At 36.8% G+C, this 18536-nt stretch overlaps 2 protein-coding genes across 2 annotated transcripts in view; one reads left to right on the top strand and one right to left on the bottom strand.

The window, feature by feature from the left end:
• mus312 (mutagen-sensitive 312) overlaps positions 1 to 10684 on the top strand; it is a 31564-nt gene extending 20880 nt beyond the window's left edge. The window contains exons 2-3 of the mRNA XM_090379069.1: positions 1623 to 1712; positions 10373 to 10684. Of these exons, the coding sequence (XP_090235195.1) occupies positions 1623 to 1712; positions 10373 to 10489 (207 nt within the window). The 3' untranslated portion in view covers positions 10490 to 10684. The remainder of the gene's footprint in view (positions 1 to 1622; positions 1713 to 10372) is intronic.
• Positions 1 to 18536, bottom strand: part of LOC150082019 (uncharacterized) — a 115644-nt gene that overhangs the window by 15434 nt on the left and 81674 nt on the right. The gene's annotated exons all lie outside the window — the stretch shown is intronic.

Below are 18536 nucleotides of genomic sequence, written 5' to 3'. Positions count from 1 at the left end.
TACTAATGCTTCGCTATGTACATACTGTATAATTCGGTGATTCAAAACTATAATTGAAGCAATTTACTTTGCCTTTTACACCATTATTTTATCCTGTTAATGCAGCTGCGCCATCAGTACAAATCACAAAGCAGTTGTTCCACATTAGATTATTTGTTTAAAAAGAAAATATAACATCAAAAATCTTTTTGCCTGTCATTCTTCCAGTGCTTTGCAAATTAGATAATTCTCCAAAATATCTCCCTCCTAGCAGTATCTCGCATATACAATAATTTTAGCAAGGTTTAAATATCTGTGGGTTCATCTAACTGTATTGTAAATATTGGACTTTCTCTCAATTGATATAATAAACTGAATTTTATTTTGTCTGCGATTGACTGTAATGTGCCACGAGACTGTATGTGGATAGAGGAATGGTATTTAAGTAATTGCTGTATTTTCACCATGCATAATTGAAATCATTTTTATTGCAGCAGGGAGAACAAGAGATTCAGCAATGATTTCAATTTTTTTCCTATTAAATATAAGGAACTGCTGTATGTTTCTTCAAGAAGATTTTAGACCTATGGCATTGGCATGTCTTTTGAAAAAGGATTCAGGTTTTTTCATTAGCTCTGGATGTTTCGTATGTAAATGTCTTTAATTTAACAGGTTTCATGCTTTTGTTAGCCAGTTTTTCATAACATATTATGAAATGTAAAATATAACACAGCATGTTGCTCATCATCAACAACATTAAGTAAAGCTATACTTCATAAATTCTTCTTGAATTTTTCATTCTTTTTGATATGGAATATGATGGCTCTCTACCAGAAATTGGTGGTTGCATTACACTTGAAATAACTTGGTGTAAATTTTCGCATGATATTTTTCTTACCCTTTCAGTTTCTGAAGTATCTGTAGCAACATTATTATCGTCACTCCTCGACCGTTTCGTTCTGATTACCCAATTGTCCATAGTAAAATATATATAATTTTTTTCTTTTTAAAAGCAACGATAATATAAAAAGTAACAGAAGAATGAAAAACACATCCAAGTTGACATAAAGCACCAAATTAATAAAGCATGTGTGAACAGACTTATTATTTACTGTCACCACATTATTCACACTTCTGGCCTTTAGGCAGTTTGAGAATTTGTGCTGTAGGAAGCATGAATTAAAAGCTAAAGGGATTACTGTTCAGCAATTGAATAGTACTGAGAAGTATTAATACATACTGGGAAAACACTAATCAGCTGCTTTGTGCATGTCCATAACCAGTGAGCAAATTAAGGCATATTCCCCACACAGACAATAAGTAAGAAAGCCACCTGCATCACATGTGTAACCACCCTAAAAAATAAAGTGGCAATAGGGTTCATTTGTATCTCAGACTTTGTTCGAGTAGTAAGGTCTCTACACCCTTTCAGTTTGTGTTGTATTGAAAAAGTAATTTTAACAAAAGGTTTTTTAGCTTTTATGTACACAAAAACTAACTTTATTTAAAAATTGCCACGACCACTGTGGGGGTCATGGGATAAATTAAAGGGGTCACGCCCCATAGTTTGCATGCCACTGGGATAGCATACACACTATATGTATAATGTTGTTTATTAATTTCTTTTTATATGTATTTTTAAGCCATTAAACCTTCAAGATATTCACAGAGAGCTAAAAGATGTAGGCATGAAGATATCTTTGGAAAAATTAATGGATTTTCTCCACAATGAAGTAAGTACTTCCAGTGGCTTTTATTCTGTTGGTAATGCTCTGATGTCATTATTTAATAATGATGAAATCAGAGATTATATATATATATTTTTTTTTAATATTTGGGATGCAGTACTTGGATTGAAATACAGGCAGTTCCCAGGTTTACGAGTTTTTTCCCCCCAAGTATCAACAAAATCATGAAAATATGAACATTAATTACAATAAATAAATGCTAAACATTCATAAATACAGCATTTCAAACCATGCGTGTTGTTATACAATACAGTACTACTATGCGTGTGTGTGTGTTTGTTCAAGCAGATCTCACTGACTCACATAACATAAAGCAGTTGACATTACAAAGAGTGGTTGTGTTGCTCTTCATTTTCGCTGTCTTGTCTTATTTAAAATTTATCCCTTTTATTAAGGGGAATAAATTTAATTGGTGTTTGGAATAAACTCTCTGTGGTTTGTTGATAATTTTGAAGGATTTCAAGAAACATTGTACAAATTGGGATTGTACAAAATGAAACAGAAACGGTCATTAATATTGCTAACCAATTGCAGCTTGAGGTTTCCACAACTGATGTCACTGATTGGTTCAAGCACACAATGGAGACCTCCTTGGCAAAATGTCAAGAAGCTCAGGAAGAAGGTTTAACAGCTGAAACTCCTGTTTGTTCCTTCACTCTCAAGGGGCTTGACAAAGCTTTTCAACACATAGAAAAAGCAATTGAGATTTGAGTCAAAAAATTCAAATTTCTAGCACACTAGAAAAGTTGCTACAGGTTTAAAAAAATGCTTATGCATATTATCATGAAATTTATAAAGAAAAGAGGTCTTGAAAATAAATGACTCTTTGAAGCATTTCCGAAGAAGGTGACTCCTTGTGCTTCCAACAAACCAACGAGTGACGAACCATCAGTGAGTGCATTTAGTCGATGATAATGAAGAATAAACATTCTTTAACATTTGTATGACATAAATAATTTCTTTATTATCATAATTTGCTTGATTTTAAAGCCGTTTTCATTTCTTTGGATAAATAAATCATTGTTTAAGCATAAACTATTGTTTTGTTGACCTTTATTTAACATTACTATGGTCAAATTTCATTGTTGAGAACGTAACCCCTGTTTTGAACATTACGTCTATGGAAAATATATTCACGCTTTACGAGCACGTGCTAGGAATGAATTAACTCGTAAAGTTGGGAACTACCTATATTACAATTTTAGATAATTTTCATACAAAACAACGATTTCACTAGCTTCTCCCTCCCCCTAAAGATAGTATGCAAATGAATATCTAATGTGAAGAATTTAGTGTGTAATACTAAAAGCAAGTAGGTTCCGTAGCCGAGTGCTCAGCAGCGGAAGTGCAGTAGCACATGCCCTTTGAGTAGATTGGAGTTCAAGCCCCTGACCACTAAATATGGTCGATCTGCCAACCCACACTGGACCAGTGTGGCAGATTATGGTCCATTTCCTTCAACATGAATTGTTGAGGAGTCTTCCATCCTGCAGTGGGTTGATAATGGCTGCAGTTTACCTTTATCAAAAGCAAAGCTTGTTGTCTATAAATTCTAAAATGTAGTAGGTACATAGTTGAGATTTTCTAGGCATATATTATTACTTGTTTACATTTTAATTTTCAAAGTAACTCCTGATGCACTGAACACATTTGCTCAATCCACTCAGAATCCAACTACTGTCTTGTTCAAATTATCATCATTAACCATATGGCAAAGGAAGCCTGAGTATTTTGCTGCACTAGCCAAAAAAAAAAAAAAAAAAAAAAGTTCTGAGTTACCCTGAGAGAGAAAGAGAGTCAGAAGTAGAAGGTGATCACCAAGGCAGAGAAGAATGATGATATCTAGCTCAGGACTCTGGGTATGCCAAGCCCATACTCACTAGATGTGAGCCCCTGCGGTTTTATTACAGTACCACCATGATTTCATCTTTTTCATCCATGAATACTGTTTTTCATTTCAGTAAACAAATGGAATTTGTTTTGAAATTAAACTTGTTTACTTAAATGAAGGATGTTGCATAATGCATGTAAAGGAGTTTACAGTCAATCATTAACTCTATTTAGTAGCCATGCGAGATCAAACTACAGTCCACTCAAGTGCTTGACCACTAGGCTATATAATGGTCTATTTCAAAAGATGTGAGGATGGACATCATATTGTGGTGTAACACAGTCGAACCTACTTCTTTCTTTTGTATGTCCCTCCTAAGCTTGTTGAGTATCGAAATGTAGGATTCACTTTTGACCTTCTGCCACTCCAAGAAATCTATAAAAATGACCTCCTGGTTATCTGAGAAGGCCCTTACCATAACTTGTGAACAAATAGTTAAAGTGTTTAGGCCTTGGGGAGGCAAAATACCACCAATCTAAATCCTAGATAATTATTGAGTTTACAGTGTTATATCTGTTGAACAATATCTCTAACAGTAATTTATCTATCTTCAAGAATCATGTGTTCCATCTGTCACTGCAGTTCAGTGTTTGATTGTCTTTGCTTAAATATCTTTAGACATTGCTGGCATCAACTGTATCTTATCTGTGCAGATTAGTATATTAGTTAGTCAGTTATGGATGAGTAGCAGTACGTCCCTTCTTGGACAGAATTTAATAACAGCTCCTTATTTTGGCGATCAGTAGAACTATTTTATTCATTTTATCAAATATCTATAAAAATAAAATCCCATTGAGTTTTTTTTGGGGGGGGACTAGTAGGAAAGTGTTAATACACTGAAAATAAGCTTTGCTTATTTTCACTGTATTAACACTTTCTTTTTCAGTATACAAGGGATACATGCAGAGTCAAAAAGATATGCTGTAACTTCATACAATTACGTTAGGACTAAATTGCCCTTTTTTGTAGCCAGCATGATTCCAACTTGTACAGTTAATGCTATGGTGTTATCACTCACAACAAGCTGCCTTGGTATTGTATTATCTTCACCAAAAGGTTAATCTACCTATTTAAAAGATAAGAGCCACTACTGTGATAGCCTGTTTTAATTAGGGATTAAAATAGCTCAATCTCAAAAAAATAGAAAACTATAACATGGCTATCTGAAATGGAATGTTGCCTTTGGTATTACACTAATTTCAAGCAAATTGCTTAAGTAAAAAGTAAATGACAGATTAACTTTGTGGTATGTTTTTTTTTTTTTTTTTTTTTTTTTTAAAGTAGTGCAATACCAAAAAAAATTGATATCCTTAAAATTTTAATCTGCTATTTTCTTAAAAAAAAATTTTTGAAAGTAGTGTGATACCTTGGACAACTTATTGTGAAGACAGAGTATATTCTACTGTGAGTGACAGATCATTGTTTTATCTAGACAGTGATATCCTACTGGAAACAAACACACAAAAGGAGTAGCCAGTTTTCCCAACTTCAGTGAGGCCAAATAGCATTAGCTATTTTATAATTTTGAAAAGCTTATCACTTAACAGTGGACCAAGCTTTAATAAAAGAAAATTTTCTTGCAGAGAAATTTTAATACAAAAATAGTGCAGGAAAAGGCAGGAACCTGTTTACATAGAAATTATAGTAAAATAAATGGGATCCAAAATAGTAATTGTAGAACTCTGTATCCCTTACAATTTAAAAAAACTTGAAAAAGAAACAGCTTTTTTTTTACTATAAGATCAATGATTTTCACAGAAGTAACTTTTTCTAGAGTTCATCATTAGTTTATAATCAGTGTTTCGGTTTTAGAAAAACAGGCATGCTCCAAATGGAATGCATTTTAGAACAAATAAGTTTTTTAAACAAACTTATATCATGCAATTTAAAATTTTCATGTTAAACCAGTAGATAGTGACTTACTATAAAAGAAGCTCCTGCTATATTTAATATTAAACTCTATGATGCGATGATGAATGCTGTTTTACCTTCACATTTTGCAGTTTCTTATAACAAGTAAAAACAATTCTGCAGACATACAAAGGGTACTAGGAAAGTTTTGCAATACAGCTTTGTTTATTTAATTTTTTCAAAGTAATTTCCTCTACATTCAATACACCTCTCCATCCTCCGAAACCAATCTTTAAACCAGTTCTGCCAAGTTTCACTAGGGAGTAAAGCACACTCGTTGTCCCAAGCCCGTAGTAGGTCCTCATCACTGGAAAACCGCCTCCCTTTTAGCTTCATTTTCACATGCGGGAACAGTGCAAAGTTGCAGGGAGCAAGGTCTGGACTGTAGGGAGGGTGCTCGAGAAGTTTCAGTCCTGTCGTGGTCAAATATTCGGTGCAGGCTTTGGCGCGGTGAGCTGGAGCATTATCGTGATGGAGGTACCAGGTGTCCATTCTTGACTTTGGCCGCAGGTTCTTCATAGATCCAATGACTTTAGGCAGGCATTGTTCGGTATACCACTTAGCTGTGACTGTCTTCTGCGTGTCCAAAACGACACGTTCCACAATTCCACTCGATTTGAAAAATACAGCTATCATTTTCTTCTTTACAGATCGGGATTTTCTGACAATTAGTCAGAAAATCCCGATCGTAAAGGTGTGTCGACAGGGTGTGTCGTCATCATCAAAGACCCAAACTTTGTTTTGAGCCTTGGTCGGGAGATCGTAATAGTACAGCCAAGTCTCGTCACCTGTCACGATGTTGTTCACATACCGAGATTGTCCCTTATCAAACTTTTTTACATCTCCCGGCACCAAGTCACACGTCGTGTCATCTGCTCTTCAGTCAGTTGATGCGGCACCCAGAGAGAACAAAGTTTCTTCACGTGCAAATGATCTTGCAGAATCGAACGAATTGCTGGTGCATTTAGGCCCAAAGTATCCTCTATCTGTTGGTAGGTCACTCGCCTGTTTTCGTCAAGCATTTTCCTCCGTAACTGACGTTCGTGGCCTTCCCGGCCTCTCAGAATCCTCCAGAGTGAAATTTCCCCTTTGGAATTCTCTATACCACCTGAATATCGTTGTACGATGTGGACAATCATCATCTAGTGCAAGAGTCATTTCTTCTAAGCACTGGTCTATGGTTAAACCACGCACGAAATTATACCGCAAAACTGTCCTTATCTCATTTCGTGACCACGATGCCATCGCAAGCACTTTACACTCTCACTACTAATGAATAACTGAGCCCATCGACTTGGCGCGGCGGCTACTATGCACGTATGAACATGTCTCAACATGCAGCAACAAGCAGCTTCCTGTGATTCATTGTTGCATCATATTGCAAAACTTTCCTAGTACCCTTTGTATAATGAAGATTTTTATCTAACTATAAAAATAAACATTACATGGCTGCCAAAGTACATAACTGAAAGAGGTGTGCACTTAGGCAGAATTAACTTTGTTTTGCACATTGCTTATCATCATTGTTAACAAATATTTCATCATATCAACTTGGATTAGTCTAGCAACCCCCCAAAAATACCTTGTTTGGACATTTGGCTGAATTGGCAATAGAACCATCTAGGTCTATTGCCACTTCAGCTAAGGATAAAGCTGACCTGGTAACATCCCATTTTTGTTCCAACTCATGTATTGATGATCTTAGTAAACCATATCTCACCATTCCCAGTACACTCCATTCAATATTTCTTGTGAACTTTCATCAATAGGATGCCAGAGGATGTTGCTAAGAAAGCTCTCTAGGTCCTGATGGCATTTCTCCACTTGTTCTCAAAACTTGTGCTCCTGGACTTACCCCTGTTCTGTGTCACCTTTTTTCACATCCTCATTCCAAAAGCGTTTTTCCTTCTATCCAATTACTTTTACTCTTTCTAAAATAATGGAGAAATCAATTAACCACCAACTCTTAAACTATATAGAAACCTTCCATCTGATTAACGATCGCCAGTATGGATTCCGTCAGTGTTGATTCACTGGTGATATTCTGGCTTATCTTACCCATCTATGGACAAATTCATTGTAAAAGTTTGGTGAAACTGAAGCAGTTGCTCTTGACATCTCAAAGGCTTTCGATTGTATTTGGCATAAATGTCTTCTAAATAAGCTTCTGCTTTATGATTTGCCAACTTTTTTTTTTTTTTTTTTTGTAATAGGGTATCCAGTTTTCTGTCTGACCGCTCACTGCAGTTGATGGCTCTCTGTCTTCTAACTTCTCCACTAATGCTGGTGTTTCCCAAGGTTCAGTTATTTCTCCCACATTTTTTTTTTTTCTTGTATATTAATGACCTTCCGTTGACTGGAAACCCTATTCATAGTTTTGCTGATGATAGCATGTTGAATTCCACCTTCCAGTTTGAGAAACCTTGCCCTGCTCAAACAGCCTCAACTTATTGAATATCTACTACCAATTCCTTAAATGCTGATCTCCAGTGGGGTAAAGATAACTTAAGTTGATTTCAATCTTTCTAAAACTCAGTCCTGTCTTATATCTCACAAAAAGGATTCTTCTGCTCCTATGCTTATCTTCGATGACGCTCAGATTTCTAGGCAAGATCATATATCTCTATTGGGGATTACCCTAACTTCTAATCTCTCTTGGCATAAGCACATTACAAATATTGCTTCCTCTGCATCTAAAAAACTGGGTTTTCTCTTTCGCTCTCGGCGTTACTTTTCTTCCAAACAGCTGTTTACTGCAAATTGCAAATTCACCCTACCATGGAATATTTGTCTCACATCTTGGGCACCATCCCAAATACCTCTCTCAGGCTTCTAGACTCTATTCAAAAGAGGGCAGTTAGGTTAATTAATGACTCATCTGTAACAGAGTCTCTCCACTCTGTCTCATAGACATTCTATTTCTGCTGCATGCCTTCTTTTCTATAAATACTTCCATGGACAATTCTTCTGAATTGGCTCTCCTTTTCAAAGCAGTCCAAACACATGTCACAACCAGTCAAAACCCTTTTACTGTCCAAATTCACAGAACCAAACTTTCTTCTTTCTCATTTATTCATTTAACTTCTGTTTTTTGGAACAACCTTCCTTCATACGTACTTCCTGAAAATTACAATCTACATAAGTTCAAGTCTAATGTCAACAAATATCTTCTTTCATCTTCTCAACCTCCAACATAATACTAATTGAATTTTCGGATCACAACCTTGACTGGATTTGAAATCTTTATGCTTCCAGTATCTGTTTTCATATTTGAGCGTCTTGGTGTATTTTGTGCTTCTTTTTGAAAGCTACAATCCATCCACTTTTGGGTCAGTTAACTTGAATTTTTGGAACTCAAGTTTACTGTGAGCAAAAATTTGTAATTATGAGAATTAGTTGTGCATGGCCCATTGTTGCAGTGTGTTCAATGTAACTTGTTCAAAATAATCTCTTGCTTCTGCAAATCAGTCTTAGATCTGCTGGACTATTTTGGTATTAAGTATCTTAAGTAGGTGACCAGCTGCTAACAGCCACATCTGGAAAAATATGCTTTTTAAAGGATGAGATCAGGACAGTTAAAAAAAAACTGGGACAAAGAGAACTTTTTCATGTTTGGGTAATGTGTGCTCTAAAAGTGAAATAAATATCTATAAATGAGAAAATATGGTTTAATATATCATAAAATATATTTGAGGAATAATTAAGTATTACAGTAAATAAAACAGGAGCCAGAGGCTATACTCAATCAAATTTTTTACACATAAATTCATGTTGAATTTAAATAACATGATAGCATAAAAGTTTTTACATCAGTGAACATTGACAGGACAAGGTAGCATTATAAGCACATATTTCAAGAAAATCTAGTTTTCAGTGTGACTGATAGTAGACACTGTTCTCAGTGAAAAGTTTAAGAAATGGACATTGGTGTGGCAGAACTGATATAACGGTGGTTATGATGATTCATGAATTTTCAAAAGTATTCTTTCAACATTTCCATTATCTGCTGTAATGGCAAACAAAAATACAATTTCTCAATTTCCCAGATTTGCTCTTGAAATACAAGCTTCAGAAAAAACAATGATCAACAAAAATTAAATTGACAAATCACAACACGATCACTTTACAACTCTTCTAAAATTAAAATTTTAAAATAAGTTAATTGAATAAGTTGTCAATTTGAAATAACACATTAGTATTTTTACAAGTTGATTATCCCTCCTCCCAAATCTGCGGGTGTACTTTTTAAAATCATCCATTCCCTAAATTTGAATTTATTGAAAAGTTCTGTCCTTTTTTGTAGATATTTATAATTTGTTTTATACAATATTTCATCTTTAAAATGATATCATGAATTTGTGATCAGTTAAAATTTTGCAAGTACTTCAAAGGAACAAAATTCTCTTTCAATGTATGTTACTTGTGAACTATTACGCAATTTTTAATAGCGAATTGAATATGCTAAGCACACTTCATTTTATTGTTTCTGAATATTTCAGTAACTTATATATTGTATCTTCTAAAGTACAAAGTTTGAACTGAGAGGAAAAACAACAGGAAGCTAAAGGTCACTCACTAGGCCTTCTCTTGTATAGCAGAGTGGGTGACTTTGAACCAGCTGTTTTGTCCTTTTAGTAATAAAAATAATGTTGCACTCTTGAACAAAATCAGTGGAGTACAAAGCATATTGTCCATATGTTATTCCCTTTTAGCCCAAGGAGGGCTAAATACCAAGATCACTTTTAAACCAGTGCTCTAGTGTGTGTGTGAAACTTTGTATATGAAACCTCATTAATGTCAGTCCTGGTTGAAATGACTTATTTCATTTCTTCTTTTTTTATAGTGCATTACATTCAGCCTACCAAAAGAAGAAAAATACCGAGTTAAACAACAAGCAAGAAATAAGAGATTTAGGAAGAGAATATTAAATAAATTGACTAAAGAAGAGGAGAATTCTTGATATGACTGACATGTTATAAAGTTGTTCTACTTCACCTATCCCATTTTCTGTGGATATGAGTTCTTAGATCCACTACATAAGTATACATAAGATGTTTTGAAAGAGCTACCAAATGATAGTCTTTTCAGAAGTGCATCCACATGTTGAAATATTCCATAAAAATTCCCAATCTATTTCCTGTTCTTTAAATGGACGACATTGAGGATGTGAAACTGTTCCTACAGGAACAGTTTCACATCATCATGAAACCATTACTTCAAAAAGGTAAATAATGACCTGGTGACAAGTTAATTAATACTGATCTCTCATTTTTCCTTCTTACAATCATATTTGTAAGTTTACATGAAACTGGGTTCTGTACCATGAATTGGCATCATTTGTGTGGGGAACTGTTACCTCACATTACACTGAAAATAGTAGCTAATTTTAGATACTCTTCTGTTTTCTACTGTGGTAGCCTAGGTGGCCTTAACTCATCTTTAATGATCCTTAATGATCATAGCCTAGTGCAGAATTTTAAAATAATGGCATATTTTAGTTTTCATAAATGGATATTAAATTCAAGAACTCTTGCATCTCATAAATTTTACAAAGTATAGCATGGCATACAATATTTGGCACGGATGTCTTTTAATTCCCCACAGCACATATAAAAGTTTGTTTGTTTGTAAAAGTATCTGTAAATTTTACACAGGTGCTACTTAGGATACATAAGCAAAGCACAATAAAATAACTATAATGTAGTCTGTTACTAGTTATTTGTCAATGGACTATTAAAGGCATGCAGGCCAAGTTTGCAACTACCATATGTATACTATTCACACATGTCACTACCAGCCATTGATGAAGCTGGGTTTTTTTTTGGGGCACTATATTAGGTCCCCCTTCAGCTCTCAGTAGACTGGATTTTGTGGTATATACTCAATGAGATGTGTTAAATTAGATTTTTTTATCTTATCCATTTGCATATAGAATTGCTCTCATACTAAGATGGGCAGATATCCCTACATATCTGTACCTAATGAAATGGTCACTTAGTGTGCGTCATCACTTCTTAGATAACAAGTGTGAGGGTATCAATCAAAAAACCACAGGGTAAGATTCTTATCATTTTTGACTCTACACTGTATGGACATTTAAAAAGATTGTTTATAGTAGCACATCATGAATTGAACCTTCTGGTTCTGTGTAGATGAAGAAAATTTCTTTATCTACTCAGAACCTTAATTTCCTTTCTTGTACACATTACAGATAAAGGAGAAATTCAAGAAAATTTCTCCATTTAATTTGCTTTCTCCACCAGAGGAGGGGGGGGGGGGGCTTTTTTTTTTTTTTTTTTTTTTTTTTTTAACTGTATGGCTTTGCTTTTTTTTTTATATAGAAAAACAGTAACAATTTTTGTGGATATATTATAAATATATCTCATAAGAGAAATTTACAAATTTTCTTCATGACAATGCCAGACAGGACAACATTACAAAGAATGCAGTGTTCTTTGCACTACTCAATTTTTTTTTTTTTTTTGGTTCAACTGTTTGATGGTTAAGTGCATTTACAAACACACATAAGGTTTGACAATTAAGTTTCAGGACTAAGTCCAATTTAAAGAAAATCAGAGTTTAAAATAGAAGGGGCAAAGGAACCTCTTATTTTCTAGTTTGCCATGATCAGCTCTACACTTTTTAGATTACACAGAACAGTTGGGAACATTTTTTACATGCATGTGAATTGACTCCACCAATTCCTTTATTGTGGAGACAAGTATTTGATTTTGGGAAACAAGAAGTAGTCTGAGATATAAATCAGGAGACTAAGGAAGGAAGGAAGGAATCCCACATTTTGATAATCAAAGGAAAATGTGGCCTAGCATTGTCATGTAACAAGATCTCTTTTTGTTGAAACCAGGCCCTGTTCATTGAATTGTTTTAACTAAATGATCCAAACCTTGTGAACAGCACTCCTTATTCACTGTCTTACAAAGAAATGAGTGTTTGCCCTAGAAACAGTAAGTAGGAACTTGTCGGGGCCTCAAGTATCTCATGATCTGTCAAGTTATGCACCCCCGGTTTGGGTCTCAATGAAACTATATCACTTTCAAACAGAACAGTATGCACGTGACTATTCTTAATAGTCACGTGCATACTTCTCTAGTTGAAAGTGATATAGTTTCATTGGGAGACTCCAGTATAAGGGAAACGGGTAAAATTTTTTGTAATAAAGATAGGTGAACCAGAACTAGGATGTGTTCTTTGCCGAGAGCAATAATTTATGATGTTATCAACAGATTATCAGATTTTAAAGGGGGGGGGTAAAGAGAACATTATTATTCATGTGGAGACTAATGATATTAAACAAACACAATCTGACCATTTTTTGAATAAATATAGGACCATGCTGAAAAAAATGCCACTAGTAAGGTGAGAATGCAATATGCCTTGTGGATTAACTCAGGACTTGAAGGAATCTGCAAGGTTCTAAGGGAGATTTTTTTTTTTTTTTTTTTCAGTGTGGTCTACACTTGTGGGTAGAAGGAATCTGTTTTTTACAGATGCTATTCATAGGTGGTGCATTTTTGCCATTATCATGGAGGATACCTTAAGGGTTCAGGTAACTGCTAGTTGGGGGGGTGATATGGATCAAAGTAATGCTTGCACTCACCTCAAGAATTTTTATTTGGTGCCACAACAGCCGATGTTTGCAAAATGTTCTGAGGGTAGCAACATTTCAAATGAGTGGAATGATAAAGATAGATAAACAAGCCCAAATAACTTCAGGGGGGGGGTGTCAAGATGGTAAACTATGGAAGAATATTTAGTCTTACCTATGTCTACAATAATGTGAGGAGTGTTGTCAATAAAATGGCCAAATTTGAACTCCTGGTTAGGACAACTACTGTTGATATAATAGGGCTAACAGAAATGTGTTGTCACCCAGAAATTGAGGTTGACTAGTTCCACTGTGGTTATGTGTAATGCATTTAGGGAAGATAGAGGGGTGGTGGTGTCATGCTTCTTATCAAAAGCAGCCTGAGTGCAAGAAGAGCTTTTACTGAGTCTGAAGTTATGCCTGCCAGTGTGGTGTGAGTTAATTGAAAGCAAGTGAATGTCTTGTTATGGGTGACTTCAATCTGTATCAGATTGATTGAAATAGATGGGAATAAAAAAATTCTCACGTTGGGAAAAAACATTTAAGTAAACTAGATTATTTATACACATCATTACTCACAAATTAGATGACATCACAGGGCTTAAAATACACAAACCATTAGCAGGTCCTTGGGTTGTCACAGGTCCTTGAGGTTTTCACAGACATTCTCTCAGATATGCCAGACAAGCTGTACTTGCTACCTGGGAGTCTAAAATGCTGATGGAACTGATATTCGGGTGACACTCAAGTCAAGTGGACCCAATTTCGGCGAAGTCCGGACAGTCTGTGACAGCCAGATCCTCTGTCCGCACCTTCACTATGGTGGGACTGTTAGTAATCCTGGGTATAACCTCCATGCACAAGTACATGGTGGGTGACCACCCAGGTGTGAACCAACGTAAGCAGGGGTCGAGGTGTAGCGCCCCTCTATGTTACCAGGCAGTACTAGGTGGTAGATGACTCTCATCAACCGGTGCAATACCACCACTTTGCTTATTGGAGGCTTGAAGTGGTGGAACCCATGTTTAGTCTCTAGAGCGAAGTTCCAGTCAACCCTTCCCTATCTCTTCCATCATGCAGTATGATTGATGACTTTTGAGGTTATGATGAACATTGTGGCGAGATCTATTATTCCTTACATTTCGAGGGTACAGCTCTAAATCGGTGTTCGCAGGTCGGCCGCTAGTTAGTACACCGGACCGAACCTATTCTCTAGGAGGCTTCCGGATCAGCTAGTGTATAATCTTGCTACCTCTACTCTGCCAGATAGTGACTGGAGGTAGTCTGAGTATTGTGTATGCGGGGAGCATTGTCGAGGCCACGTCATGTCAAGGTTCTGGGTATATTCTTACCATATGTACACCTAATCCAAAAATTTCATTACTTCATACAGCCGTACATTTTTTTTTTTTTCGTACATTTTTACATTTTTTTTTTTTTTCTATTGAATACACCATGAATTGTCAAACTAATAGAGCAAGCTTATCTGTGAAAAGATCTAAACCTCCCACGCACTTCCTAATTCATTTCACAAATATACGTGGTCTCAATTCTAATCTCAACGATGTCCATTTCCACTTGCATTCTGCCAAACCCCATGTACTTTTTCTGACAGAATCTCAGTAATCGGTTGATTCAGCCACTGCTCGTCTCAGATGCCCAAATTATTCGCTGTATGATTCCTTTCGCCTCAAAGGTGGTACTTGTGCATATGTCCGTTCTGATATTCCCTGTCAGAGACTTGGCAATTTGGAATCTCCTCTCTTTGATCTTCTCTGGCTTAAAATCTCTCTACCTCATTGTGTCAAATTCATCTGTTGTCTCTACCGTTCTCCCAATTCCACTAATCACTTGGAGCTCTTTGACTTCCTCTCTTTTCAACTTGACTTTCTCCAGTCCAATTTTCCTTGGTGATTTTAATGTTCACAACTCCAGCTGGCTTCCGTTTTCTAGTCACACCGACCCAGCTGGTCGAGATGCTGAGGCTTTTGCAATTACTAATGACCTTGCACAGATTGTTCATTTACCTACAAGAATACCGGAAAATCCTAATCATACAGCCAATACGCTTGATCTTTTTCTCACAAACAACCCTTCGAAGTACACGGTTGAAGTGAGAGGTCCTTTAGGCACCTTTGATCACAACTTGGTGATTGTCTCTTCTCCAATGGAACCTTTATCTCATGGGTCTTCCCAACCTCGTGTTGTTTGGCATTACAAGAATGCAAAATGGAATCTCCTCTCTTTGATCTTCTCTGGCTTAAAATCTCTCTACCTCATTGTGTCAAATTCATCTGTTGTCTCTACCGTTCTCCCAATTCCACTAATCACTTGGAGCTCTTTGACTTCCTCTCTTTTCAACGAGACTTCTTTTCTTCTTTTCCTTGGTCGGATTACTGTTTCAAAACTTCTGATGTCAACGTTTGCTCAGATCGTGTCAGTGAAATTATTCTTGTAGGGATGAAATCCTCTCTTCCTTTATCTACACCTTGGATTTCAAATAAATGTGATAAGGCTGTTCAAGATAAGAATATTGCTTGCAGTTGGCTTGCATCCAAATCTCCAGATTCATCTTCTGCCTACACCAAAACTTGAAATAACTGTAAAGCAGTTATTGGTCAGTCCAATAGTATAAAAGTTGTTTGTTATTCAAATGGTAGTCAAGCATTCTGGTCCCTTGCCAAAACCATTTGCTGTAACGTTTGCCCATCTGTGCTAGCATCTTGCTTTTCTTCTAACTCTTCTATGGACAATCTCAGTAAACCACCTCCTGCCATTCCCAGCACACTCCACTCATGCCTTCTTTGGTCATTAGCCAAAAGGATGTTAGGAGAATTTTGAACAGGTCCTGATGGTATTTCTCCACTTGTTCTCAAAATATGTGCTCCTTCTTACTGCTGTTCTTTGTTGCTTTTTTCCAATTAATGTCTCATTCAGTTAGCATCCTATTGAAAGTACTTCTACTCTTTTTAAAGTAATGGAGAAATCAATTAACCACCAACTCCTAAACTTCCTTGAAGCCTTCTATATGATCAATTATCACCAGTATGGATTCCATCAGTGTTGATCCACTGGTAATATACTGGCTTATGTTACCTATCTAAGAAAAATAATTCAGTGGAAAAGTCAGATGAAACTTGATCAGTTGCTCTTCATTTCAAATTTTTTGATTGTGTTTGGCATAAAGGTCATCTATATAAGCTTCCATCTTATAGATTGCAGACTCTCTTTTTGTAACTGAGTATCTAGTTTTCTTTGACTTTCTCCCACTCATTTCCTCTTGTATATTAATGATCTTCCAAGGACTGGAAATCCTGTCCTAGTTTTGTTGATGAAACACATTGCATTCCACCCTCCAGGTTGAGAAACCTGTGCCCTGCACAGCTTCAACTGCTGAAGTACTCATTTCCAGGTAATTATCCAGTGGGGCAAAGATGACTTATTTAAATTTAATCCTAAAACTCAGTCCTGTCTTATATCTCACAAAAAGTATTCTTCTGCTCCTATGATGAACTCAGATTACTAGACAAGATCACATATCTAATCTTGCCTTCCAGAAGTGTTAATGCAAACATGAACTCAGTGTCTTAAGAAGATGAATATACTTAAGGTTATCTCTTTAACTCTGCGACATGGGGGGGGGCAGATTGATTTACACTGCTACACCTATATTGAACCTTAATCAGATCCTGATTAGACTATGGAGCCCCAGGTTATGATTCTACAAGTGCTCTCCAGATTACCCCAGGAGCTTTCAGGACATACCAGCAAAGTTTTTACATAGATGCCAATGAACCTCAACTAAATCTTAGGAAAAAAAAAGGTATTGCTTAACTGTGTAGTCAAATTACATAGCCTCCCTTCTTACCCCACGTGGACATACCTCTTCAATCCTCAGTGGTACACATATATAGAAACAAACTCAATGAAAATGAACCCACTGGAATCCAATTACAAGAACTAACACAATAAAACATCCATCTTGCAAATATCTCTCGAGCCAAAACATTATAACCAGCGCGTCATTATGCAAATTGCAGCAACTGCAGTAAACTACGATGGGTGCGCGGGTCAGGACATGGTATAAAAAATGCCTGATACTGAGCTCTGTTAATCAGTATTACTCTTGTTCTTCAGATGGGAAGGGCATTACTTAAGCGAGTTTGACAAAGGCCAAATTGTAATGGCCAGACAACTGGGTCAGAGATATCAGAAATGGCACGGCTGCGTAGCCACAGGCCGCTCTGAATGCCCATGCTAACCACTTCATGCTTTGAGCGATGTTCTGCTGGGATACCCTGGGTCCAGTCATCTATGTGCCGGGGACTCTAACGCCTACCACCTACCTAAACATCATTGCTGACCAGGTACACCCTTTCATGGCAACGGTCTTCCCCTCTGGCAGTGCCATCTTTCAGCAGGATAGTGTGCCATGCCACACCGCCCAGATTGTTCGAGACTGGTTCGCGGAACATGAGGAAGACTTCCAGGTATTGCCCTGGCCTCCAAATTCCGCAGGCATCAATCCCATCAAGCATCTGTGGTTTGTGTTGGAACAGCAACTCCGATCTGCAGCATCACAACCACGGACCATACAGGAGTTAAAGCATCTGCTGGTGACGTGTTGGTACCAGATATCACAAGACGCATTAGTAGAGGCATTTGATGCAAGAAAGCAAGCTTATGCAGCATCAGCCAAAAAAAAAAAAAAAACCACTTCCACTTCACCCCTCTGTTTGTTCAAAATACCTGTCCAGCTGAGCCTTAAACTTATTTAGGCTATCAACTTCCACGACAAGGGATGGAAGTCTATTCCACCAACCAACCACCCGCTGGCTAAAGGCAAATTTCCGCACGTCTATCCTACATCTGTCTTTCCTCAATTTGGATTTATGCCCTCTCAGGTGATTATTCTGAGCGAGAGGAAGAATCCCATCAGCATTGAGCATGCTCAAACCATTCAAGGCTTTATACACCTCTATCAGATCACCTCGCTGGTGCCTAGTCTCCAGACACTGTAATTTGCAAAACTTAAGCCTTTCTTCGTAAGAGCACCCCTTTGTTCCATTCACTGATCTTGTTGCCCTTCTCTGTACTCGTTCCAGCAGCTCTACATCCTTCTTGAAATGAGGCCTCCAGACCTGTATACAGTACTCTAGGTGTGGCCTGACCATTGCCTTATACAAGGCAATGGTCAGGCCTTATCCCTGCTAGAAAAATTCCAATATATCATTGACAATACACCATGAGCTACTCTTGCAGCCCGTCTGCACTGCTCAGAGAACTCCATATCTGCCTGCACAACCACCCCCAGGTCCCTTTCATTCTCTACCACTGTCAGTGTAGTACCACAGAGTTGATACGTTGCTCTGGGGTTGCTGTTTCCCATGTGTAGTACTTC

The sequence above is a fragment of the Mastigoproctus giganteus genome, chromosome 8, assembly GCF_048544385.1.
Source record: "Mastigoproctus giganteus isolate SK-2022 chromosome 8, ASM4854438v1, whole genome shotgun sequence".
Classification (NCBI taxonomy): domain Eukaryota; kingdom Metazoa; phylum Arthropoda; class Arachnida; order Uropygi; family Thelyphonidae; genus Mastigoproctus; species Mastigoproctus giganteus.
The sequence above is the reverse complement of the archived record's forward strand: the minus strand, read 5'-3'. Positions and strand labels throughout refer to the sequence as shown.